A 27,520-nucleotide genomic window follows, 5' to 3' on the forward strand; every position below is an offset into this window, starting at 1 on the left:
TTGGTTTCTCCTTCTTTATTTTCTCCCTAAGATATTGTTGTTTCCCTTTACTATTTAATCCCCACAAGTTCCATGTCAGAATCTTCATGATTGATATTTTTGAGCTTAAGAATAGAACTTTGGGATGGCATCTACTTGGACAGAGTTAACCAACTACTTGCCTATATTTTGCAACATCTCTTTGTTTGATTTATGACATTTTTTTTTAGTGTTTCATTAAGCCTTTCACCACAATATCATTCCCTTTATCTTTCAACTCCTTAAGGGATCACACTTCTTGTCCTTTTCCAAAGGATTGTCATTGTTGGGTCTTCCAATTAATATAGGCTATGGTCTACTACTCACAATTTTCCTTAGTTAATTCGCCCAAATTATTCCTTACCCAGTTATTCGACACATCAGTTAAGACTCGTTCTTCACCCAACATTCTTTTGAGGCTTTCTTGGTCAACATTATTACTTCCTCAATATCAAGTAAATCAAAATAATCAAACTCTTATTCATTAACCATTCCATCCTAAATATTTCACTTTTAATTTATCTCCCAATGATATCTATTCATGCTCAGACATTGGGGTGTCATCTGAAAGATTTGGATCTTATGCCATTGTCTCAAGGGTCAAAAAAGTATTTTTTATCTCAAAATTGCAAAGATATCAGAGGAGCACGCCCTTGTTGAGTTCTCCTTCGTGTTATAGCCCTAGTAAAGCCATCATCTCCAATGGCTCCACCAGCAACTTGGTCCTGCTTTGGATAATCGATAATCCTTGACCAAATGGCCATTTTCAAGAAAAGCTTTTGTTAAAAAATCGTCTTTATCTGGGTCAAGAAAAGCTTCCCAATAATGGATATGGAAACCGACATTGTTGTAAAAGTACAACCCTCCCATCATAAATCTTGTCTTTATCCTCCAAATCTGTAAAAATAATTGTAAAAAAACCTTTCGAACCCAACCAAAGGTCAATTTCAACCTTGGGCTGCCAAGTCTGTTGAATCCATCATTCCAAATCTTTCTCAAAGGAACAACCACCCATAAATTTGTAGATGTAAGAATGATCATGCATACATTTGCAGTGATCCTCCAAACACTTAGGAGGAATGAAAAATCAAGGGTTTTTAGAGGCATTTGGAATGCATTGTCCCCACATACTAGCTTACCATTTATTGCCAAGAATAGACGTCTTCATAGACCTGGTACTGCTACTAGGGGAATCACTTCTTCACTAGACTAAATAGATTTATGTGTCACTATATTTTGTAAGGAGGGGAGAACTCCCTTGCCTTGATGCTCATCTAAACCTGTCTCACAATCGAGAGAAAGGAGAAGAGACTACAAGAAAAACACTAGAGAAAAGAGTACAAGGTTCAAGTTGAATACCGCAGATCAATATGTCTTAGACCATAGATTGAAATCCTCTCATAATGCCCAAAATGTCTAGATGGGCAATGATAATGCTATATTTCATTCCTATATGTTCCATTACATTCCATTTCCTAATACTTATGTGCATTACTTACCAATTCAAGATGCATTCACACTTAATAATTTGTGTAACAACTATTTGACATGCATCCATTGTTAAACTCTAGGACAATAATTTAGAAACTACAAATTAACCATACATTGTCTTGACATAATGACATTATGAATCAATAGTAACCAAGACACTCTATATGCAATTGGGCCAAGGATAGACAAAAATTTACAAGAAAACAATTTTTTTGTTCTTACCACAAAACTTACACTTAACTTTGGTAATTACTTTTACAAGTATTGTTTTTCTGATTTTAAAAATGATCTTTGAGGTTTCATATTTTAGCAATACCCTTCTAAACATCAAACTCTATTTTTTCTCTTATTGTATTTTAACTACACCATCTCTAATTATAATTTGTATTGCTTATGGAGTATAAAAACAAGTTTAAGACAATTTTTTTTCTTCCTTCATTTTGACTTTCTAATCAATCATATTCTATATTTTGATATGTTTCATTAAATCTTCCTTCGCAAGATATGATATGTATTCACTCATTGTTTACATTATAACATCCTTTGGAATTATGCCTATATGTATTCACTCTTTGTTTACATTATAACATCCTTTGGAATTATGCCTATAGTAATTGCAGTGTCTTTTCAGTCATGTGTTCTCTTAGTCATGTGTTGGAGTGGACTATTCTTTTCCTTTCAAATTTTTTTGTTCCCTTTTGAAATTTTTAATGGTGCTCACACTATTAGTATACTTTTAACCTTAAATAATTTTGTTTTCTTTCATATTTTCTAATGTTTTTAGCAAAATCAAATTAGAAAATATAATTTAGTTTTTAGTTTTTTCATCATTATATTTTCGAGTATTATTTTCTCTTTTCTGATCTCATTTTTATTAGGTCAATATGTATTTTAAAAAATATATGTAATCTTGTTGAATTTAAGCTAGAAAAGGGACAAGTGAAGCTGGGAGGGAGAAAAGGGACAAGTGAAGCTGTTAGGTGCGACTCTGAGTCCGTTCGTGGTGCGGTTTCGCATAGCACTCGCTCTTAAAGGTATCGATTACGAGTTCATCCAAGAGGATCTGAAAACTATGAAAACTAAGAGCGAGCTGCTGCTGCAATCAAACCCTGTTTATAAGCAGATTCCAGTGCTTGTGCACAATGGAAAGCCTGTTTGTGAATCCATGATTATTGTGCAATACATCGAGGAGGCATGGGACATTAAGGAGCCGAATCTTATGCCCAAAGATCCATATGACTGAGCCATTGCTCGCTTTTGGGCTGCGTTTATAGACGATAAGGTAATTTAATTCATTCATTAGAAATCACCTGCATTCATGTCTCATTTTTATTTGGCATTCGTCTCTTGAAAATTTATGTCTTCCAAAATTCCAATTATGTTTTAAATATTTCGTCACCAATATCCTCAGCTCTTTCCAATTATGTGTGCGCTCAGCTCTTTCCATCTATGCGAGCAGCTTTCTTTGGCCAAGGCGAGCAGCTACAGAAAGCAGTGGAAGATAGTGTTACAAACTTTCTTTTGATAGAGGAAGCTCTGCGAACCAACCGCTGCTTCGCAGGAAAAGCGTATTTTGGAGGGGATGAGATCGGCTTGATTGACATCGCGTTGGGTGGTATGTCGACGTTTATTAAAGCCCTCGAGAAGGCTACCAATACCATTTTAATAGATCCAAAGAAAATGCCGTTGTTGACCGCATGGATGGACCGATTCTGCAAATCTGATGGAGTGAAAGAAGTGATGACGGGATTGACATCGCGTTGGGTGGTATGTCGACGTTTATTAAAGCCCTCGAGAAGGCTACCAATACCATTTTAATAGATCCAAAGAAAATGCCGTTGTTGACCGCATGGATGGACCGATTCTGCAAATCTGATGGAGTGAAAGAAGTGATGCCCGATCCCGTCAAGCACGCGGAATATTTATGCGCTCGGAGAGCCAGTATGATATCTCCACCTACTGCCAATTAGGGCAAACCATGCCTTCCTTATAAAATAAGGACAGAGATAGATAGATTATATTTAAGATGGGTGTTATTGGTAGTCTTTGGTTTTTGATTAATTTGGTGAGATTCAGCTCCTGAAATCTTGAAGACTAGCTGCTTTAGTTAATTAGCCTGAATAATGTTTTGGTGAATCTCGCCGGTACTATAGCTAGCATTCCTCTGTTAAATATGCTTTGATTTATTCTGAAAAAGTTTTTGGTGAATCTCTCCGACACCGTAGCTGGCATTACCCTGTTCAATGTGCGTTGATTACCATTGTAACAGAAACCATAATGAAATGCAAGCGTAGCTTTCAATTGCCCTTCGTTCTTCAGTTTGCGTTGATTACGAATATAATACAAACCATATTGCAATCGAACGGTTGATAATAGTAATCAGAATGTGACTTAAAAGAGATCATTCACTGAAGCCACTTAAAAAGAAGGTGACTTTGGTTCTGCTACTGTCTGTTTGTTGCATAAAATCACGAAACATCTACGATACCCATGAGAATGAGAATAATGATAGTGGTGGTATTGCTCGTGAAAAGTTGTAATAGCTTAATAACATTCTTAGACTTTAAATTAATTTACATAAAGAAAAATAATAAAGAAAATTATTTATATTATAATTTATATTTTTAAATTAATTTGTATTATTCAAATTTATATGATACAAAATGATTATTAAACAATGAAATCAAATCAGTACTAATAAAATTTATTGAGGTTACCTAATTTGTCTTTATGGGACTTAGAATGTTTGTATTGCGTTGGTTCAACTATATTGTAGCATGTTCATTATTACAATTTTGTCACAACCAAAAACGTAATACATATATGTTATGTTAGTAGTTTATTTCGTTGCATGTCCACATTAATGCCCCATGTATTGATCCATAAAAGTCAAAGTTTACAACACATCCAACTAATTAGTCTTTGACTCTATAGAATTGCACCTATTCTCAGTTTATTTTCTAAACTCAACCATGGTCTCTTTGTTTGTAATACCCCCATGTTGATCCAAAAGTTGTAAATGTAAATGTGCTCTATGTGATGATTATGCCACTAGACTAATATGATTTGGTTTGGATTTCATGTTATATATTTGGGTTAATATGATTTGGTTTGAATTTCATGTTATATATTTGGGTTAATATGATTTGGTTTGAATTTCATGTTATATATTTGGGTTGCAGAGCCTATGAGGATGAAATGCCATAGAGATTGTAGTGTAATATATAAATAAAAACTAATTAATAAAATATATCACTATTGTAAAAAATGTTAGAGAAAAGAGGAGAGAGGTTACAACTCAAGAAGATGGAACTTAGGGTTGTCAAGCATAAAAGGGGGTACATTTACATGTGTTGTGCAAGTTGGGGGGAATGCGAGACTATATGTTGGAAAAATATAAGAGTTTGGAATATTGGCCTGGACACCTTAGTGTTGACAACAGCCTCAAGATTTTGAATTTTGTATTATGCTACAAAATTGTGCCTCTATCATGGATTTGTCACCCTCAAGGGGACCCTACAATCTATTTGTCTTAACCCATCCATGACCAAAGGGAGTGTTGTAACATCTTTTGACCCATTTAAAATGTTACCACTAGGAATTGCACCCCATGTTGCAATTGAAACGCCATAAGGCAGTAGTATAGGAAAGAGTAGCGTAGAAGAAAGAAGATGTTGCACCAAAGGAGCCATCGTGAAAGAATGAAAGGTGAATTATGCTTCCATGGAAGCAGGTCATTAAGGTTTCAAATGTATTGATGATAAGAGTGATGAACAGGTACACTCCAAAAATGCTAGGAAGATGCATGGAAGACACAGTTCCAGGGGATGAAACCTCATGTATCACTAAACAGTCATCAATATATATATAACCAACATAATATGTTCACATATATAAAAAAAAATTGTTATAGATATTGAATTAGGTAATTGGGGGTGAAAATCCTTTGGTGATTGATATCAGATGGAAAAATTTGGTGGAAATTGATTGTTCACAAAAAATACCACCATTCAACTTGGTTGCATAGTGTAGACAGGAAGCTTCATGACATAAAAGCTTCAGCAATTTGGAACCACTACACTAATCTCTTTGGTGATACAACTTAAAATGGTCAAACATATTTAGTTCACTAACTAATCCTCTTAAGATTCAGACTCCGTACTTTTGAGCCACCCAATAAATGGTTTAACATTTTTCCACATTAAAGAGTTATTGCCTTGGGCACCCAAAGTATGGTTATCATACCATTGGAAAACAACATTTTCTAATATGTCATCATCATATAAAGCTTTCAAAACCAAAGCAATTTCCTTGATTGCATCTGTATTGGCATTCTTTCAAAAACCGTTAATTGCATTCAACAAAAACAACTGGGAATCTTCATTATGAAGATCTTTGGACAAGTTTTGGGTGTCTTAAGATACTGATGAGTGACAACGGTATCCACTTTCTGAATGAAGTTATTGTCGTGATGCTCGAAGAGTATCATGTTTATCATCAAAAGAGTATTCTGTATCATCCTCAGCCAAATGGTCCGTTGAAGCGTTTGATAAAATCTTCGAGAAAACATTGATGAAGTTCTGCAACGCAAATAGAAGCGATTGAGATGTGCACATACCGGTGGTCCTATGGGCATATAGGACGACGTGTAAGAAGTTGATTGGACAAACCCTGTTCAAGATGGTATATGGCATAGATGTTGTAATGCCTGTGGAATATATTGTGCCCAGCTTGCGGATTGCAGCATTGAATGATATGGCGGACCGCGAGACTATGGAGGAGTGCCTCGCGTAATCGTTGGAGTGAGAAGAATATAGGTTCTTAGCAGGATTTCACTAACAGGTGAAAAAGGAGTGCGAAACGACATGGCATGATCGACACCTTCAAAGTGAATGATTTGGTCTTACTTTATGATAGCAAGTTCACGAAGTCCCCTAGGAAGTTTCAAATGCATTGGTTGGGGCCCTATGTAGTCAAAGAAATTACAGATGGTGGCCCAGTTTAACTCGCAAAGTTGAATGGGGAAATATTTTCGGGAAGAGTCAATGGGAGTAGACTGAAGTTATATCAAGGGGATCCTGCCCCTTCCCAATGACTGTATGACGGTAGGACAGTATTAGTACTCTAGGCGACTACAAGGGAGTATGGGACTATAAACTACACTGCTTGAAGACTAAGAAAACGAAGTAATGGGGCTGCATGAGGCAAGCCAATAATGTGCCAGGAGAAGTTGCACCAAGAAGGCTACACCATAGAGGATCGTGTCATGCAGATGAGTCAAAAAATAGTCGTTGGATGCACTATAGCTGATTGGATAGCAAAAATCCTGTTAGGAGGAGCGGATTGGATTCATTTATGGCGCAAATATTTGGCAATATGTCGCCAAAGATGCATTTATTTGTAGAAATTGGAGGGAAAGGTCATATTTGAATTCAAAATTACCTATAAATCTGACATGTTGGCCTGCAGTAGAACACTTTGCCTACTGGAAATTATTTTTAAGGTATGTTGTCTAAAATTTATGAACCGAGAAGATTGGGAGGTACTTATGTCACAGTCGGAATTCACAAATTTACCTGAGTGGAACCGTGAGCTCATCTTCGAGAAAATGTATGCAACTAATCTTGCAGAAGCTCAAGTTCTGATGTCGTAGTCTCTCAAGCCGTTGCCCATGAAGTCACGTCGATGGAAGCTACACCGTTTGTGCCTACGGTGCCGAGGTCGCCTAGGCCTAAACCATCCGCTACCAAGGAAAAACAGAAGAAACCATAGGATGTACCGGTGAGGTAGTCACCAAGGAAGAACCCTGCTGAGGTTCGACAGAAAGGGAAGATGGATAAGGCCAAACAACCATTTGAAGCCCTGGATCTAGATGAAGAGGAGCTTCGCGGAGGGGTTGAAGATTTGGATGTTGAGGAGGGCGAGCCTATCACTGGGCTCCCGAAGTATATCCCTCCACAAAAGGGAAAAGCAAAGGTCTCGAAAGATACTAATTCTAGAAAATTTATGTTCTTGATGCCGCTATTACGGGAGAAATTTCCGTTTGAAGGCGCACAGTTAGGATTCATACCTGCACTAAAAATGGAGGATTAGGATCTCCCTGACCACGATAAATTTCCACATTAGCAACATTAGTTGCATCACTAATATTTGTACAAGCTATTAAATGTGAAATCTTTGAAAATATTTCCACAATACGTTAAATAGTATAATTATCAAATTGTGCTTTAGGCAACCCCAAAACACAATCCATACATACAAAGACCCATGGTCTAACTAGAATCAACAATGGCTTATATAGACCTACATTCTGAGTCCCTCCTTTTGCATGATGACATACTCTGTACCTGTCAAAAAATATTTTACATCAGCTTGCATACCTTGCTAAAAATAAAAAACATTCGAGAAATCAGTTGTTTTATCTTGTCTGAATAAAATCCCCCAATATCATTTTCCTTTACCAAATTGTCTCTCACTGAGCATTTTGGTATGAAAATATTCTTATCTTTAATAAACAATCCCTCTTAAACCATATAACTCAACCATTATGTTTTATTATTGCTAACAACATTTTCAGGGGTTGCATATTTATCCTTAAAACACTTGCATGACCTATTTACATCTCTTTTAACTCATTAAACCCAAAAAAGTTAACTTGAAATTCATTTAAAGTTAAATTAATTATACTTAATGCATCAACTACCTTGTTTGATGTAGCAATTGTGGGCTTAATAAAAAATGTAAAATTTTGTAGAAATTCTACCCACTTGGCATGTCTTTGATTCAACTTTGGTTGACTTTTGTTAAACTACAAAGCATGATTATGAGTATACAAATTAAACTCCTTGGGCATTAGATAATTTCCCTATTTCATTAAGGCTTGAACTATGGCATAAATTCTTTATCATAATAGGAATATTTCTATTTTTCTTCATTCAATTTTCCACTAAAATAAGAAATTGGTTTTCCCTCCTAACTCAAGCAACTCCAATAACAATTTCGCTTGCATTTGTCTCAACTTGAAAAAATCTATTAAAATTTGGGAAGGCCTGGACAAGTTGTTCCATTATGTTTTTCTTTAACAATATGAAATTGTGTTTAGCTATTATAGGCAATTTGAATGGTTGTTTGCCTTCCTTCATTGTATTTATAATATGAGATCAAATTCTACTAAATTTTATAATAAAATATATATAAAATATTCCTAAGCCATGAAATATTCTCACCCCAAAGACATTTTCCGTAACAATCCAATTAATGATAGATTTAACTTTATCTTGATCCCTTTGCAAACCATCTTCGGATATAACAAAACCCAAGTATACCAATTTATTCTTCACAAAATTGAATTTCCTCAAATTAATGAATAATTTCTCTCATTATAAGGTATTTAAGACTAATTTGAGATGTTTCAAATGGTCCCCTTTCGTTTGACTAGATACCAAAATATTATCTAGATAAACTATAACAAACATGTTAGTAAATGCCTTGAAAACCTCATGAAAGTGCAATGGGCATTAGTGAGACCAAAAGGAATCACTAACCATTCATAAAATCCATTATTTTGTTTTGAAATTTGTCTTCCACTCAACCCCTTCTCTAATCCTAGTATGATGGCATCCACGCTTTATATTAATTTTAATGAAATTTTTGGCTCCACTTTAAAAAGCAATTAAATCATTAATGTGTGAAAGTCGAAATATGTAGTTTATTGTTATTTTATTGATGGATTTGGAATTAATACACATTCTCCATCCTCCATCCTTATTTGGACTAAGTATTGGAAGAACAACACATGGACTCAAACGTTCCTTGTTGACTAATGCTTCCAATTGGAGGTAAATTACTTAGGAAATAATCAACAATAATATCAGTAAATTCATCCAACATAATAGTTTTAATTTTTTAGGAAAAATATCTAATATTGTGTTAGTAATATTACCTTGGGTTTACCAAACAAAGAAAAATGTAATTCTTCTTTCTTTACTTCTTGCAGTAGCTATTTTCCACTCATTAACAACACACTAGGAAAAACTTCTTCTATTACTCCTTCATATTGCAAAGGTAGCAAGACATGTTTCTAACCATTCTTGTCAAGTGTATAGGTGTTCCTCCTACAACTATGAATAATATTTCTATCATACTACCATTTTCTTCCCAACAAATATGAAATACATCCATGGGAATTATGTCATAGTATACGTCATCCTTATAGCTACCCATCTAGAACTCCATCTTGCATTGTTCATTCACCAAAATTTGATGTATTTTTTCCAATTGTGATACTTTATATTATGGAATGTTATTCTCTTCAAAAATAAATTTTGTTACATCTTAGTAGAAACAAAATTATTTTTACTAACACTATCAATCATAATTTTTCAACACTTATCATTTCACTTGCATACAGTTCTGAACAAGTTTTTCTTCTTTTCCAACTACTTTGCTTCTTTCTTCATTCTTATCAAAACAAAATTCTTGATCAATAATGATTCTCCTGCTTTAGTGGTTTCTTTATTTGCTGTTGAATTTACACTTTTTTCTGTTGCTTCTTTCACATGTGCACTTATTTGACTTGTTGGATTACCTTATGGACATTCTAATGACATATTTCCCAATTTTCCACATATGTAGCATCTAGGCTAATAATCGTTGCCTCTACCTATGCCTCTTGGGAAAGGTATTCTTCCTCTAGTGTCACGTCCTATTGTTAATAATTGACTACTTGAACTTCCACCTTCCTCTATTAAGGATTGAAATGTTCCTTTGCCACTTTGTTGTCTATTTCCCCTTGCACAAATTCTTCGTCTACTTTTCTAACTACGTTTTCTTGCTATCTTCATTTCTCCTTTAAAAGTAGCTTGATGAGCATCTTCAACCATCCTCGGTGAGACCAACCTTTTCAACATCCTCTTCAATATGACTAGCTCTAATGTTTAATATGTAAAAATCATCAGTGCATTCCCTTTCTAACATTGATATTTATCTAATATGTTGCAATTGCTTGTGTTAGTGTCAGTCTTGTTAGCCTGTCACCTGAATCAAATGTGCTTTTACTATGCTTGTTAGGGTGTCAAGTCAAATTTTTGTCATTTCAGTAAATCTTCAAATAACAATTTGGTCATTGGTTGTTGTGTCTAAGTCACTCCTTCTCCCTTCACTCACTCATGGTCTTCATCACTCATCATGGTCATTGTCTTCTTCGAGGTATCATATCTTCATTTAAGTGTCTTAGGTCATGAAATTGTTAAATTCCTCATTTTAGGTCATGGTATAGGGTTTCACTCCATGTGTCATCATGATACCATAGGTCAAAACAAAAGCATGTCCATCATGTAATCCAGTGGGTAAAGGGAGTTAGCAGCTTAGGGAAAGCAAAATAAAGGTAAAGGTAATGTTTTATTTCAAATAAGATAATGTTGCAGTACACTGCCTCGCCTCATTATTTCTCATAGGGACATGTTTGCTTCAAAATATGTTTCCAACCAAATGGAGAAGGATTTTACAAAAGTGAACGAGGTTTGTATCCATTATACATGAAGTATCAAAAACCTCCTTCATTTTATGCACAGGGGTTATGATTTTAAAGAAAGTCCCAAAATACACTTGCTACGGGAGAGTTGCTGCAGTTCTCGATAGCTTGACTTGAAGAAAGTTTTTAGGGGTTTGGAACAAGTGTTGGCAGTGATTAAGGCCTCTATAGTGTATCAGACATCACAAGCTTTCCAATGGTACCTTCAGATCATGATTTGGATTAGTGAAAGGCATCCGAAAGTGTTTTTTACGTTGGAGCTGCTCTTTTGTTAGAGACACCCTAGGTTTTGGAGTGACCTTGGGAAAATCAATTTTTCTACCTGATGGAGTGTCCAAATTGCATGTTGGAGGAGTCTATCTTATAGCAGAGTTCAAGAGCGTTCCGACGAGCTATCAAACTCTCAATTTGTAGTAGTTCAAGTCCCCGAAAAGTGGTTTGGAGGAATGGCGCTGCACTTAGGAACACTGCATTGTGCTTGGAGGCCTGGCGCTGCGCTCAGGAACACTGCGTTATGCTTGGGATAGAGTAACTTAAATTGCCTGAAACTCAACCAAACTCAATTTTTAAGCTTTGTCACTTGTTTTATTTCAATCCTAAGCTGAGCTACAAGTAAGTACAGCACTTTACTTACCTTTTTAATTTTCAAAATTAATTCATGCAAAGCTTTCTTCAATTAGGGTTTTTTATTGAATTTCTCATGCAAAAAAGATAGGGTTGATGATGGCCATTTTCCTTTCTTTTTTAACATGTAAAATCTTACCCTACACCTTTATACATGTTTGATATGCCATGTAAACCACTCAATCAACCTCAAAACATAAATTTACCTCACTAAGATTGAAACCCTAGTTCATTCCTAGGGGTTTTGGGCACTTTCCCTAAAAGCTCTGCTTTTTCCCTTTTACAAGCACATTGTTCCTTCCTTTTACAAGCACATTGTTCCTTCATTTCTCTTCCACTCATTTTCATAAGTTTTCCATAATCCATATCCACCTCTTTCAAACCTCCTTTACCATTTTATCAACTCCACCTACCCATCGTTTCATTTTTCACTCATCCCTCACTGTTTTTCCCCTTTCCTATCATCTAGGGTTTCAAAAATGAAATGAGATTGCTTCACCAAGCCATCACCAAGACACATCATCATAGCCTATGGAAGTAGGTTTATCAAACAAATCAGAGGAGGTTCCCAAGGCACCTAGACTTGAGGTTACCAAAACATACGAGAGATGAAAAGGACTTGTGTTTGTTTCTCATGGTGAGAAAGTGGCCAAGCCTTCTTCATTAACAAAACAGGAATCGGAAGCAAAGGATAAAGACACAATTTAAATTGAGTTTGAGTTTATTGATTTAGAGGCGGAAGGTCAGACTTCAATCATGCAACAGACAATCAAAGAGAAGGAATATCAAATCAAGGAGCTAACAATCACTATGGAAAGAGAAAAATATGTCATATCATTCCTTGAACAGGAGAATAGTCAGCTCAAAGAAAAGGATTTTATCATGAAAGAGGAAAAGGCCAAGAACAAGGGGCCTAAAGAAGGCATTGCAAGAAGAGGAAGAACACATTCTCTTAAATGAAGACCTAGACCTAGAGGATAGGATTGCTCTTAAGGTCAATCAAGGCAAGGAGTATCGGCTCAACAGGGTGAATCAACAATTGGAGAAGCTGCTTGAGAAGGCACACAGGGATAATCAATTGCTCATACATATGGTGCACCACTACCAAGCTCAAAACATGATCGCCAATGCCAAGGTTAAGCAGCATGAAAACAAGCTTAAGAATCCAAAAAAGACCAAAAGGATGGGGGAAACTTAGAGATGCTTGCTGAAGCATCTATGAAGGTTTAACAAACATATTTTTACACATTCCCTCCAATTTTGAGCAAATTATGAGTATTTTGAGTTTTTTGAGAATTTTTGGGCTAAATTCAGGAAATCAGCTGCTCCATTTTCCTCAGGCCTCCATTTGAGGAAAGGTATACATTTTTGAAATCTCTTTCCATCCTCTAAAAACCCATTTCCTCAAATTTTTCAGAGGTGACTCAGTTTCGGAGAAAAATGCAAAAAAGTGGCAAAAAACTAGCATTCTAGACCATTTTTTGATAGGGGTTGCGCTTCTGGAGTGACCTTGGGCGAATGGATTTTTGAAGGCCTTCCCATGGTCCAAATTCATAAATTCAAATTGTTCTAGAAACTAGACTTGAAGGGCTAGTTGACCATTCTCTCATTTTTTTATTTTGACCCTTTGAAGGCACCTCACAATCAGCACAAAGTTTGCGTTGCGCTTGTGCACTTTTCTGTGTTTTAATTTGTAAATTTCATTGTGTAAAGTTTCTAGATTCTAGATTGACTTAGTCAAAGTCAAGATTCTCTATGTAATGGTACTCTTTTCGAGGCTAGGTGATGTAGACATGAATAAATGTACATCATAGGTTGTTTTTTTTGTTTATTAGGCCTCATAAAAGAAGCAAACTCTCCATGAAGTGTTTGAGTTTCACCTTCTCACTCTCACCTATTGGTTGAGAGGATATTGGAGTTAGCTCCTCCACCAAGTAATTTGACTCTTGAAGGTGGGAAAGTGGTCTAGGAGAGTCTATATGTATGATTTCTCTTTCAAAGAGAAGGGTTGAACTTTTTGTGAAAGACGTTGGCATGTAATCATCTTTTCAGCTAATACAGAGACATGTTGAAGCTATTTTCAAGGAACTCTAGCCCAGTGAGTTCATGGTGTCTGTTCTTCATTTTATTTATATTTTAATGGTTGAGATATCTTCATCCACATGATATCTCTTCTTTATATGGATTCCTTTCGGTGAAATATGCAGAATTCTTGTTTTTTAAGCTCTGTTATCTGGGTTTCATAGTTATGCTTATGTCTTCCTGAGCTAATGAAATAATGTTTACTTATGCTTATTAGTTTCTTCTAAACTTTCTCTTCTATACTACATGTTCAGTCAATTTAATGTCTTAAATTGCTAACATAAATTATTGACCGGGGTTAGTAAACTGATGAAATGTGGTGCACAATATGTGCTTAGTTAACCTTGTTTCTTACTTTGTTGAGTATGCTTTTATGTTGTTTTGGGGTTTTGTTTCTTATGCCTAAGGAAATTAATCTAAGAAATGAAATTTATGCTTCTAGACGAAATGTTTAAATCTTAATGGACAAAATCTAATGAATTTAAATTAAAGAAAACATAATCTAGGAAAGCATAAAGAAAGCATGTAAAAGAAAACATGTAAAAACTTGCAATGACGGTGTAATATAATGTTTTTAAGCAATCAATTTCGGAAGGGTTACCTTCTTGAAATGCTGAACATGAGATAACACAATAGATAAGAAATTTAATCTAAAAAGCATGAGAAAGGAAACTAAATCAATGTTTGTTCTAAATGCCTCAAGCAATCAATTTTGGAAGAACTACATTCTTGAAATGCTCTACATAAGATTAAACAATGAATGTAAAACTTAATCCTAAGAAAGCATTGTAAAAACATGTAAAGGAAAACTAAGATCACTATATGCTCCAATGCTTCAAACACAATCCAATTTTGGAAAAGAGAAAATTCATTTCATGAGATACTTTGATTAACATAAGATTACACAGTAATTAAGAAAGTAATAAATCTTAATCTATGAAAGCAAATAAATCTTAATCTATGAAAAACAAATAAATCTCACATATTGTAGATGGCCAATCCAAAAGTATGAGGATGGAAAGTTGATAAGCTCCAAATGCAAGCCTTCTTCTTTATTCAAAACATGAGAAATTCCCCAACTTTACACATAAAAATGATAGGAGAAAACTTCCCCTATTTATACAAAAAGATGAGAAGCTACCTCATTAATGAAAGTCCATGCATCTCTCCCTATATATTTAGAGTTACAATCAAAATAGGAACTTCTTAGAGTTTCAATACAAATAGGAAATGAAACACATATCCTTATGATCCCATGATCTTCTCCACTCAAATTCGAATTTGGTTTTGGGAGGCCACATAAGGGTCTTTCAAAATTTTCATTTTGACCTACACATGTCAACAATCTCATCCCATTTGTTCGATATAAGCATATGCACATTATTTTCTAATTTTTAACCCTAAATTCATTTAAAAATGCTAAGAATTAATAAAGTTTGGAAAAACATAAATGTGATCCAATAATGATAATGGTAAGGTAAATATAATGAAATACAGTTGGAGTGAAAGTGACAATATGGAAATATAAGTGAAAATGTAATGGAAGTGAATGACAATTTCAAGGCCCAACATACCCCCCAACTGAAGCTATTGCATGTCCTCAGGCAATCTATTACATTAATTATTTTTTATCCTTGAGCTTTGACTTAACTTTGCATGATATAATTTGATAACTTCATACTTCTGCAAAGTCTTTTAGTTGAATTGCAACATGGTTGGTTCTTGTGTTACAACCATATTTTGTTGTTGCATTCATTTTTTATCGTTGAACTTTGCCTAATGATAATTTGATTATTGTTGCAAAGTGTATATTTATTGGACTGCATCATAGTTGGTTATTGTGTGACAACCATGATTGTGTTTGTATCCTATTATCTTTTCAGTACTTTTGAAAATCCTTTGTATGCTCATAACAATAATGTAATAGTTAATATATTTTGAAAGTATGTGAGCTTTTGAATGTGATATGAATACGGAAAAATATGAATATGAATGTATCTCCCCCCTCCCCCCAAACTGATGATACTGGCAATTTTACGAGAAGAGGAAGAGAAATGTTTTTTTTTTCCAAAAATTATCATTCTAGATTTTCAAGGAATTTTATGGTAAAATGTTAGAAAATGACATACCTTAACTTACCCTTTAGAAATGGATGAGCTGCATGTGTGGTGGCTGTAAAATTTTGATCATAATCTTCTTCAAGTGGCTGGACAAGTCATGGAGAAAAGAGTCAAGATGACTTTTTATTGCTTTTATTAAAACTTGTTGAATCTGCTGCGGAATGGTGTTGATTTTTCTGCTACCATCTGATTCCGCAGTTGTTATTTGTTTCTGCAGCTGTTGTTGGATACTGCAACTGTTAGCTGATTCTGTAGCTGCATGTCTTCTACATTTGCTCCAAAATGTTGAAAATGATAGTCTTCATGTCTTCAAAACTCATTGGCACAATTCCAGCTATGTGAATAGATGTTCTGATGTCGAACATAGCAGGAAATTGTTGACTTAATGGCCATACGAGAACTCTCATCATTAATTACAATGAGAGTCAAGATGCACAAACACATCTTGCTAAGTATGAATAATTTTGTTGTTGTCGAGTACCTAAAATATCCGATGAACAAGGGACATTGATGTATTCCCATTGTTCGTCGGCATGAGGACTTGCCATTAAGGCATGCAAGCCTCAAGGTGTTTTTGCAAGGATTTTAGACTCAAAGGACTATGGACTCAATAATTTGCATTGAAGTGGGTTTTAATTGCGAAATGAAAAGGATAGGAAAAGGAAAATGAAAATGAGAGATGACAATGGAAAATAATAATGACAATGGGAAATAAGCATGAAAGTAAGCTTCTTGCTTTTATTTGTGGAGTAGACAGAAAGTGTATGTGAATGAAGGAAAATGAACAACTGACTCTTGCTGGGAAAAATAATTGTGGCTTGATTCGAAGTTCTTGGTTGGATTTATAATTCAAAAGGGAGGAAGAGTAATGGTTTTGATGAATATGGACATGGACTTGTTCTTAAGTTTCTCATGAAATCGGTCCTTTGAAGACCAATTGTGTGCACAATTAGTTTCCTTCAATGATCATTCAATCATCCCAAACCTGCAAAAAAAAACTTGACATAAAGAACATAAGTGTGTTCAAAAAGAAATGGCCAATTTACTTTTTGATTCTTATGCAAAATTTAAATGTCAAATGAAACAGATTAAGGAAAATTCAGTGCAATTCATGATATTGATAACAATCCATTTTTAAGAAATAACCATGAAAAATAATTCAACTCCCTATTGTCAGATGACTTCATGCGATGTGCTCAGCAAAATGATTGGCATCTCAAAGATTCGCTATGTCCTGCAAGTTAAAACTTCATATAAAAATACACAGGAACAATATTATAATTTTTAATGCCAAATGTTCAGAAATCATCTAAATAATCTTCCAATTATTTTGCAAGCCATTATTCAATCTGTCAAATTGAATTGTTTTGAATGATTCCTCTAAATGTAAAATCTTCCTTCGAATTATTCCTCTTCCGCTCATATCATCGCCAGCCATATATTGATTTCTATTGACCGAGTTGATTCAGTCGATGAAGCAGAAGTAGATCTGGTTGATGAAGCAAATGTTTGAGCAATCGTTTCAACAGTTGTTTAGCTAGAACCAGAGAGAAAGGCAGGAAAGGCAGTCCCATCAAATCCAGTTGGAAATGAGACGGTTGAATAACCACCACAAGCATCAAGGCAAGTAGCAAGGGTGGTAACACTTACACAACTTCCTGATTCAGCTATTCTACTAGATTCCTAAGCTTGCCTTAAATATTCTAGTTCTTCTGGCATTACCTACTGGTACGCTTGAAGCTCAAAACATGCTCTAATTCTACTAAGTGTACCAAGAAAGAGCTTCTACAAGGCCTGGCGGGCGTAGAAGTATATACGCTATAGGGAAAATTGTGGAATTCATTTTCTGTCAATATTTAGTACTCCCATAAAACTCTGCAGCTCGGTGATAGTGTCGTGAACTAGCAAGATCATAAAGAACCTTCCTGTGGAATTCGAATAGCTAGATATGAGTTTTTTTAAATCATTCCTCAATCACCCATTTAGCCCATTCCTTGATTTGTTGCGTAGAACCTATTCAAACATAAAAACGGTTGCATCGGTATGCGCTTGAAGCATTGATAGTTGTTCCATTTGGACTGATGATCGCAGAGATCTCCTTCACTGCCAGTGAATTCCGTTTTTGTCTTTGCAATCCGTTTTTCCTTCACGCAATCACCAAACAGGGTCTCAAAGAACCACGATTTTCTCCCAACAGTTAGGAATCCAAGGAAACGGTTTTTGAGATATTAGATTCACCCGTTCGGGAAAAAACCCACGTCCCAGCTTTTTCAAATTCGCCCTGGTTTGCTCAGAAATATCATTTTAAAACTGACGTTTTTATAGAGGTTGCATTTCTCTCAAGAGGGCCGCATTCGCTTCTTGATAGACTCCTTGATTGACTGCTTTGTTGTTCAGCTCAGGTGAACATCACATTGTTTTCTTTGGTATTGACCTGCACCCAGACTTTCTGATTTTGATTTGATCATTCCACGCCTCACTCTCTGCCTTGTGTTGTGTGTATTTGAACTGAATCGGGCTGACCTATCACTCCTATATAATGGACAGTGTTGGCAAGCTCTTTCTACCATGCCACCTCTTGTCTCCTCAGTCACAGTGTTCCTCAAAGAATGGATAGTGGCATTCTCTGCTACATGAAAGGTTGGAACGACATCAACATACCCTTGAACGTGCGACTACAACATAAGCACAAAAGAATGACCGCAATTTGCAATTACAAAGAGAGCAAGCAGAGAAAAAAAGGTTAGCCGAATTTTTGAATATAGTTATCTCGAAGAAGAAGACTGCGCGCGCTCCGTGACGGCTCTAAACCCCTGCTGAACTGGGCGTGGCCAATCCGTTTGCTTGACAGATCGGATCAGAGAACCAGGAACAGTTCTGAATCAGATTATCGGGATTGATCAGATTTGATGCATGGGGCTTTCGCCCTGATCACAGCTTTCTCCGAATGGCGAAAGAGGGCGAGCCCCTGCCTTCAGACTTAGATGCCTTCCGAGCCCTGGTTGCTGCATCAGAAAAGCGACCGATCCCGCTCTCGCAACAAAAGTTTGTGAAAAAGCTGGACAGCATTCCCTCGGTGTCTCTACCGGCAGAAGAAGCATGCAAAACAGCGTTAAATCTAGCTGAAAGGGGTCTAATAGGCCAGTTCACAGGGCTATGGCCATCCCCAAAGGCAGTAGATGAATGGGTCAATCGAAATTGGATCCCGCTGGTCAAGGAAGATATAAAAAGTCATTTTGTAGGCAACGGGTTTTTTGTATTCGTGTTTGATAGCGAAGAAGATCGAAGCTTGATCTTCAGAAATGGTCCCTATTTTATGGGGCCACGAGGGTTATACTTGAACAAATGGCATCCGGATTTTGATCCTGCTCAAGACGTTCCCACAGCGGTTCCAGTTTGGGTGCGCCTTCCACATCTCCCTCTCCATTGCTGGAGTCAGAGCTCGCTGAAATCCATCGGCAATGCCCTAGGCAGATATATAGATCAGGCTCCGAGAAAGGACCAGTTCTCTTGCGCACGCATCTGCGTGGAAGTCGACCTAGAGGTCGGGCTCCCCGAAGCTATCAAGCTAACAGTGGCCGACTGGTCGCACATCCAGGAACTAGACTATGAACAGTTGCCTTTTAAATGCCGGCACTGCCACGAATACGGGCATTTTGTAAGGTACTGCAAAAAAAAATGGAGGAAACAGCAGAAAAAGAAAAAGGTGATCAATGGAAGCAAGCAAAGAGAACAGCGAGCAGCAGGCAGAACAATAAAAACAAAACAAAAGAGACAGCGAACAAATCAGGGCTTGAAGACACAAATAACCAAAACAGTGGAAGTAGAGAAGCTGAAAGCAGTGCTGGAGACAAAAATCCCTTCGAATCCCTCACTCCTCCGGAAGATCTACCAGAGGCTGAACCAGAAGATCCACCGCAGAAGAACAACGAAGATATACAAGAACCAGGTAATATTCCAAATCCGAATCCCAGCATCACTCCCTCTCCTTCTTATGCAGACATAATAAAACAAAAAAAGAAGAACCAAGAATATGCGGGTTCATCTGATGAAGAGATACTCGAAAGGCCACTAAAAAAAGTGGGTAGAAGAACAAACAGGGAAACCAGAGAAGAAGAATCAGAAAGGCAGAAAACCCTAGGCAGTCAAGCCACCATAGAAATGTCCATCGGGAGAAACACAAGACCAAGGGCTTCCAAGCCAGGAGGCCCCCCTTCATCAAGTGGTAAATGATGCAGTTGATCTCCTGGAACTGTAGGGGGCTAGGTAATCCCAATAAGGCAGAGGCTATCAAGGACTTACTGAAAATGGAAACCGCAGACATCCTAATGCTCCAGGAGACCAAGATAGAAGGGGAAGCCCTTCTAAACACTAGCATGCTGAAATGGAAATATGACTCAGGAAAGACTGTCAGTGCAAGGGGATCGGCCGGTGGAATAGGCACGTTTTGGTCAAAAAGCTCATTCACCTTGGAACGATCCACAGAGACCCAACATTGGATCCACACAGATCTGCGACACACTGTAAGCAATCTCTCCTTGGCTCTATTTAATTTGTATGTTCCTGTCCACTATGAAGAAAAGAGAGAGTGTTGGAGGACACTAATGGACTATTTAGAACAGATCAACCCTACAAACATAGTCATTGGAGGGGATCTGAATATCATTCTAAACCCCAAAGAAAAAAGAGGAGGGATTTATTCTAGAGACCCCTTCGTCAACACTGTGGGCAATCTGATTTTACAGTGGGACTTAGTTGACTTCAAACCTATAAAAGGCAAATACACCTGGTCCAACAACAGATCAGGAGAAAATCAAATCTCAGCTAGGCTGGACAGGTTTCTCATCAGCAGTACATTAATGCTGGACAATAGAATGGTTTTCTCCAAGATCCTCCCCAAGCTTACATCGGATCACAAGCCAGTTCTACTTTGTATTAAAAAAGAAGAAGATCTCGGCCCTCTTCCTTTTCGCTTCAGCCCTCTCTGGGCAGGCAGAGACGGATTCTATGAAACTGTTCAAACGGCCTGGAGGATAGCTGTTTACGGATCCCCAAGTTATGTGTGGGAACAAAAAATAAAAAACACCAAAAAAGCTCTGAAAGATTGGATAAAAAAATCTTTGCAAACCCCAACTAGCCAAAGGAAGGAAGCAGTTCTTCAGCTGGAAAGAGTCCAATTCGAAATGGAGGAGAAAGATCCCTCTCCCACAGATTTAGACATAGAAAAAACTGCCCAAAGGAAAGCATATTGTTGTTTCAGAACTGAAGAAGAATATTGGCGTTTAAAGTCCAGAAGTTAGTGGCTCAAATCTGGAGACAGGAACACCAAATACTTTCATAGACAGTGCAGGGCACGAGTTTCCCGCAATCACATAGCAGAGATAACTAGCACAACCGGACAGGTGTATAATGGATTTTCACAAATCAAAGAAGCAGCGATCACTCACTTTCAGAATCTTTTAAGTGCGGAAAGAAATGGAAATGAGGAGGACGCAGAGGAGTTTCTCTCAACCATCCCAAACCTAGTCAATGAGGAGGACAACGATTCTCTGTTGAGCCCAGTCACGGAAGAGGAGATAACCAATGTAGTTTGGTCCATGGAACCGGATAAAGCTCCAGGACCCGATGGGTTCTCAGCTCACTTCTACAGAATCTGTTGGGAAATCATCAAAAACGACCTATTCAGAATGGTAAGAGGAATCTTGAGGAAGGAAAAAGTAGGCGGAGGAATAAACTCTACCTTCCTAGCCTTAATTCCCAAGGAAACAAACCCAAGGACCTTTGACAGATATAGGCCGATTTCTCTCTGCAACTTATCTTATAAGATTGTGGCCAAGCTGCTGGCCAACAGAATCAAGCCTCTCCTCCCAAAGCTCATCTCTCAGGCACAAGGAGGATTCGTAAGAGGCAGACAAATTCTGGACAATGTCATCCAGATTCAAGAAGCCCTCCATTCCAGCCTAACCTGGAAAGAACAAGGTATGATCATTAAATTGGATATGTGCAATGCCTTTGATCGTGTTAATCGCTCCTTTTTGTTCAGGGTTCTAGCAGCTTTTGGCTTTAAACAGGATTTCATAAACCTTATCAAGGCTTGTACAGAAAACGTTTGGATCGCCCCAATGGTGAACGGCAGACCAACGGAATTTTTTCAAGCAACCAGGGGATTGAGGCAGGGCTGCCCTCTTTCGCCCTTCCTATACATCTTGATGGCAGACGTTCTAAGTCGTAAGCTAACCCAAGAGAAACAAGTCGATACCATTCCAGGGATAAGGATAGTCCAAGGCATAGCCCCGATGAATCATGCACTATTCGCAGATGATTCAATTCTGCTGGGGGGCGCATCCATAAGAATTGCAAACGCTTTTAAAACCATTCTTCAACAGTACTGCAACATCACCGGTGCATTAGTCAGCGAAAGGAAAAGTGCAATATACAGTTGGAATATCGATCAGCACGCTACAGACAGAATTGCCAACGTTCTGGGGTTCAAAGGATATGCCCTGTGGGAGAAAATCAAATATCTCGGCTTACCATTGACGAGGGGCTCCAATCGAAATCAGCTGTGGGAAGAAGTGATATCTAAATACAAAAATAAGATAACAGCGTGGGGCGGAGTTTGGCTCACCACCGGAGGCAAACTCACCCTCATCTAATCCGTGCTCTCTGCCCTGCCCACGTATCAAGCCTCGCTGCTGCTGGCTCCAAAACAAATCACTGACCAAATTTCCAGCATCATTCGAAACTTCCTCTGGAGCGGAGGGAAAGGTAACAAAGATCGCTTCCATCTCATCAAATGGGAGACAGTGAAACGCCCAATAGCTGAAGCTGGACTTCAGATCCGCGATCCCCAACATGCAAATCTGGCATTGGGAGGCAAACTCCTGTGGCAATTAATCACAGAGCCTTCGCACCCAATCAGTCAGCTGCTGAACCTCAAGTATTTACAAAAGCAACCAATCTCATCTTTCAATCCAGCGCAATCCCCAAGAGGAACGCAGGCCTGGCGATTGTGTTGCAGAGGGATCGAATTCTTCCGAAACCATTTATACAAAATCCCTGGGAATGGAAAAAATTCGCTACTATGGAAAGAACGAATCATGAATCACTCCCCTCTCTCAACCATCAACGAAATAGCAGAGTTGAGAGCCTGGCTAATCTCAAAAGGAGTAAGGAAAATTGAGGATATAGCAGAGTGGGACCTCAATGGCAACTGGCAGCGTTGGACATTGCCAATCATCCCAACCCACTTAAAAGAACAGTCAAAAATTCTGTTAGAGGCAATAACAGATTTTACACCTGTGCATAAGGAAGAGGAAGATCAATGGGGATGGGGAAAAACATGAGAGTATACGGTCAAACAAGGCTACTTTCAAATGCAAGGAAAACAGGAGTCACAGTACCCGAAATCAGTTTGGAAACAGATATGGGAAAACTTCAGCATCCCCAAGATTAACTTCTTCAGTTGGACCTTATTCCACAATAAAATCTTGACCGGAGACAATTTGTGCAAAAGAAACTTTGCAGGCCCGCATCGTTGTGCCCTCTGCAAGAACGCTTCAGAAACTGCAGTCCATTTGTTTATTGACTGTGAGTATGCACAGAAAGTGTGGAACAGCTTCTTAATAGGGCTGAATGTGAGTCCCCCAACACGCTGTCAGATCACGGAATTGTTTTTGACATGGAAAACTTGGTACCCCCACAGCATCAACGAAAAATCTCTTTGGCACAAGTTATGGACTGCTACACCGAAATATGTATGCTGGAAGTTGTGGCTCTCTAGGAATGAAGCTGTCTTCAACCAAAAAGACATAAATGCAGAAGCAGTAGCAAGGCAGGCCAAGGATCTCCTCTTAGAAACTCTGAGACAAACTAGTGTCAAAGACAGCGACCTCAGAAATGAAGAAAAGACGTGGTTGGAAGGCTATACACCCATGCCAATTACACATGCCATCATCCGCCCAAACCACAAGGAAAACTGGCAGTGCAGAGACAACTCGGACAATTTTCAGAATTGGTGGAAGTCACAAGGTAAATGCACAATCTTCTTCGATGGGGCTTCGAAGGGAAATCCAGGCAGGTCAGGAGCAGGGGGAGTCATTTACTTTCAGAATGGCAGAAAAGAGGAATTCAATTGGGGACTTGGGCTAAAAACCAACAATCAAGCGGAAGCACTCAGTCTATTAAAAGCTTGTCAACTGACCAGAAAAGGAAACGCAAATGAAATTATAGTTTTTGGAGATTCAGAACTGCTGATAAGGTCTCTAATACACAAGAAAAGCCTCAAAGATCCAGTTCTAAACAAGCAGCTAGCAAGAGTAAACAGATTAATGAAGGAATTCTCATCAGCACAGCTCTTCCATATCCTCAGAGATTTAAACACTGAAGCAGACAGGTTAGCAAATGCAGGATGCAATCTTGAAAAAAGTATGATCAGCATAAATGCAGAGACACCGAAAATGGCAATCATTCCTTAGGAGTACTAGAAAAACAGAGAAAAACTATGAAAGTGATTTGTAATTCTTGCTTGGCTTTGGCCTCAAATAAATAAAAATACTCACTTCAGTTAAAAAAAAAAAAAATAGGTTAGCCGAAACAATGGATGTTGAAATAAGGCGACGAGCAACAGGGAAACAGGGCAATTTGCGGGCCCCTGCTTTGAACACTGCAATTTATCCTTTGGCCAGAGAGTGGTTGGCAACCTATTTCACTTCTGCTTCTGTTAAGATAGTCTTCCACAACAAATTTTTCTTCAATCAATTTCTAATTATTTTTTTCAATTTTAATTTTTAAATTGACTGATCTGATTTTCTGATCTTCTAGGTCACAACGAGGCGCAGAAAGAGAGCATACTAGTCAGATTTGTCAAATTTATTTATGCATTTCAAAAAAAAAATCATATTTTCACATACAAATTTTATTTTTGATGGCAATAAAAAAGACAAAGTGACTCTTACTGTGTCACTGGAATTTATTCAAAATGAATCAACATTGATTTTTTATTTTATTTTATTTTTTTATATGTATATTTTTTATTTATTTATTTACTTATTTTTAATAGGAAAAAAAAAAATATATATATATATATATATATATATATTTGATCCTCTAGATCACACAAAGCATAGGAGGAGAGCATACTTGAGAAATTATTAAGTGATCGTTTTTTTTTTTTAGATGTAAGAAATATGGTCTCATAATTACACTTCCCCATCAATGGCACCAAAATGTTCAATCAATTTAATGTCTTAAATTGCTAACATAAATTATCGACCGGGGTTAGTAAACTGATGAAGTGTGGTGCACAATATGTGCTTAGTTAACCTTGTTTCTTACTTCGTTGAATATGATTTTATGTTGTTTTGGGGTTTTATTTCTTATGCCTAAGGAAATTAATCTAAGAAATGAAAGTTATGCTTCTAGATAAAATCTTTAAATGTTAATGGACAAAATCTAATGAATTTAAATGAAAGAAAACATGATCTAGGAAAGCATAAAGAAAGCATGTAAAAGAAAACATGTAAAAACTTGCAATGACTGTGTAAGATAATGTTTTTAAGCAATCAATTTCGGAAGGGTTACCTTCTTGAAATGCTAAACATGAGATAACACAATAGATAAGAAATTTAATCTAAACAGAATGATAAAAGCACGAGAGAGGAAACTAAATCACTCTCTATTCTAAATGCCTCAACCAATCAATTTTGGAAGAACTAACTTCTTGAAATGCTCTTCATAAGATTAAACTGTGAATGTAAAACTTAATCCTAACAAAGCATTGTAAAAACATGTAAAGGAAAACTAAGATCACTGTATGCTCCAATGCTTCAAACACAATCCAATTTTGGAAAAGAGAAAATTCTTTCCTTGAGATGCTTTGATTAGCATAAGATTACATAGTAATTAAGAAAATAATAAATCTTAATCTATAAAAGCAAATAAATCTTAATCTATGAAAACAAATAAATACCACACATTGTAGATGGTCAATCCAAAAGTATGAGGATGGAAAGTTGAGAAGCTCAAAATGAAAGCCTTCTTCTTTATTCAAAACATGAACAATTCCCTAACTTTACACATAAAAATGATAGGAGAAAACTTCCCCTATTTATACAAAAAGATGAGAAGCTACCTCATTAATGAGAGTCCATGAATCTCTCCCTATATCTCTAGAGTTACAATCAAAATAGGAAATGATAAGACACATGCCTTCTTAGAGTTTCAATACAAATAGGAAATGAGACACATGTCCTTATAATCCCATGATCTTCTCCACTCAAATTCGAATTTGGTTTTGGGAGGCCACATAAGAGTCTTTTAGAAGCTTCTTTTTGACCTACACATGTCAACAATCTCATCCCACTTTTTCGGTAGAAGCATATGCACATTATTTTCTAATTTTTAACCATAAATTCATTTAAAATTGCTAAGAATTAATAAAATTTGGAAAAATAGAAATGTTACCCAATAATGATAATGGTAAGGTAAATGTAATGAAATGGAGGTAAACGTAATTAAATAGAGGTGGAGTGAAAGTGACAATATGGAAATATAAGTGAAAATATAATGGAAGTGAATGACAATTTCAAGGCCCAACACTACACTGACAATATTCCAAATACACCATGGCTTCTAATATCTAGTTCCTTCTCATATTTGCTCCTATACTCCTACAACCTAGACCTATTTGTGGCTCTAAACCTTAAGTTCAGCAAACCCTAAAACCTAAATTTTCACAAACAAATACATATATCTAGCCTAAAACTCATTTTCTTTAAAGTCATATCAGTGATAAGAGACTTAGAGAGATCCCTCTCATGCTCAGTAGGGCTAGCTACTGAGCTGAAGTGGTTTGAGGTTACCCTTCTCGATTTCCTTTTTAGTCGAGGAGATTGTAAGGACTAAAAGCTTGAATATGTTTAACTCGTAATATTTACATATGGACATACCCTTGAATTTAGCCACCATTATATGACAAATTTTGATCTTAGACTTTCCTTTTGTCTTTCTATCTACTTCCACTCCATCCCACCATAGGGTTGCATGACCTTTCAATATTTTGCTTTCATAATTTACTCTTTTTTCTTCATCAACATCTTCGTAATCAAAATATTTTTCCATTGCATTAATATCATCCATCAGTTGATCAATTTTTAAATTACCCTCATATACAAGAACCTCCATCTCTTTGGTCTGGAACTCATATTAGTTATCATGTTTGACATATTTTCCTCTTATGATCCTTCACCTTATTCTTCACTAGAATATTCTTCTTCTACCTCACTCACATCTCCCACACTAGATCCTATTTTCTTAGCAGTTTCCATCACCTATAAGTTCGATTGAGTGGGTCTCATCTTTGCTTGTGAGGCAACATTCACTACAATCATTCCTCTACATGCTTGTCAAGTTGCTCCTTTGTGACGTTTTTCCATATCTTAGCACTCCTTACTTTGATACCAAAAATGATGCCCTTCAATCTCCTTCAACTTATTTTTCCTGTAACTCGGATCGATTCTCTTCGAAATTCCCTTGACATATCGAAATCTCTCACTCTATAGTCGAAAATTTGTGTGGAAGTAATGGTGGTCAACCCGAACTTTAATTTTGACATTAATTTCTCTCTATTAAAACATCAACTACCAAACTCACT

General features: G+C 36.9%; 1 protein-coding gene and 1 pseudogene across 1 annotated transcript; both read left to right on the plus strand.

The window, feature by feature from the left end:
- The window catches only part of LOC149204762 (glutathione S-transferase U18-like), a 64,630-nt pseudogene extending 61,036 nt beyond the window's left edge, over positions 1 to 3,594 (plus strand).
- A 19,649-nt stretch (positions 3,595 to 23,243) lies between these two features.
- Positions 23,244 to 24,344, plus strand: LOC149204763 (uncharacterized). The gene has a single exon (XM_089397206.1). The coding sequence runs from the start codon at positions 23,244 to 23,246 to the stop codon at positions 24,342 to 24,344; it is 1,101 nt and encodes a 366-aa protein (XP_089253332.1).
- The last annotated feature ends 3,176 nt before the right edge of the window (positions 24,345 to 27,520 follow it).

This window comes from Pinus tabuliformis, chromosome 1_2 (assembly GCF_031772625.1).
Source record: "Pinus tabuliformis cultivar Carrire ecotype Pingquan chromosome 1_2, CPIR1, whole genome shotgun sequence".
Taxonomy (NCBI): Eukaryota; Viridiplantae; Streptophyta; class Pinopsida; order Pinales; family Pinaceae; genus Pinus; species Pinus tabuliformis.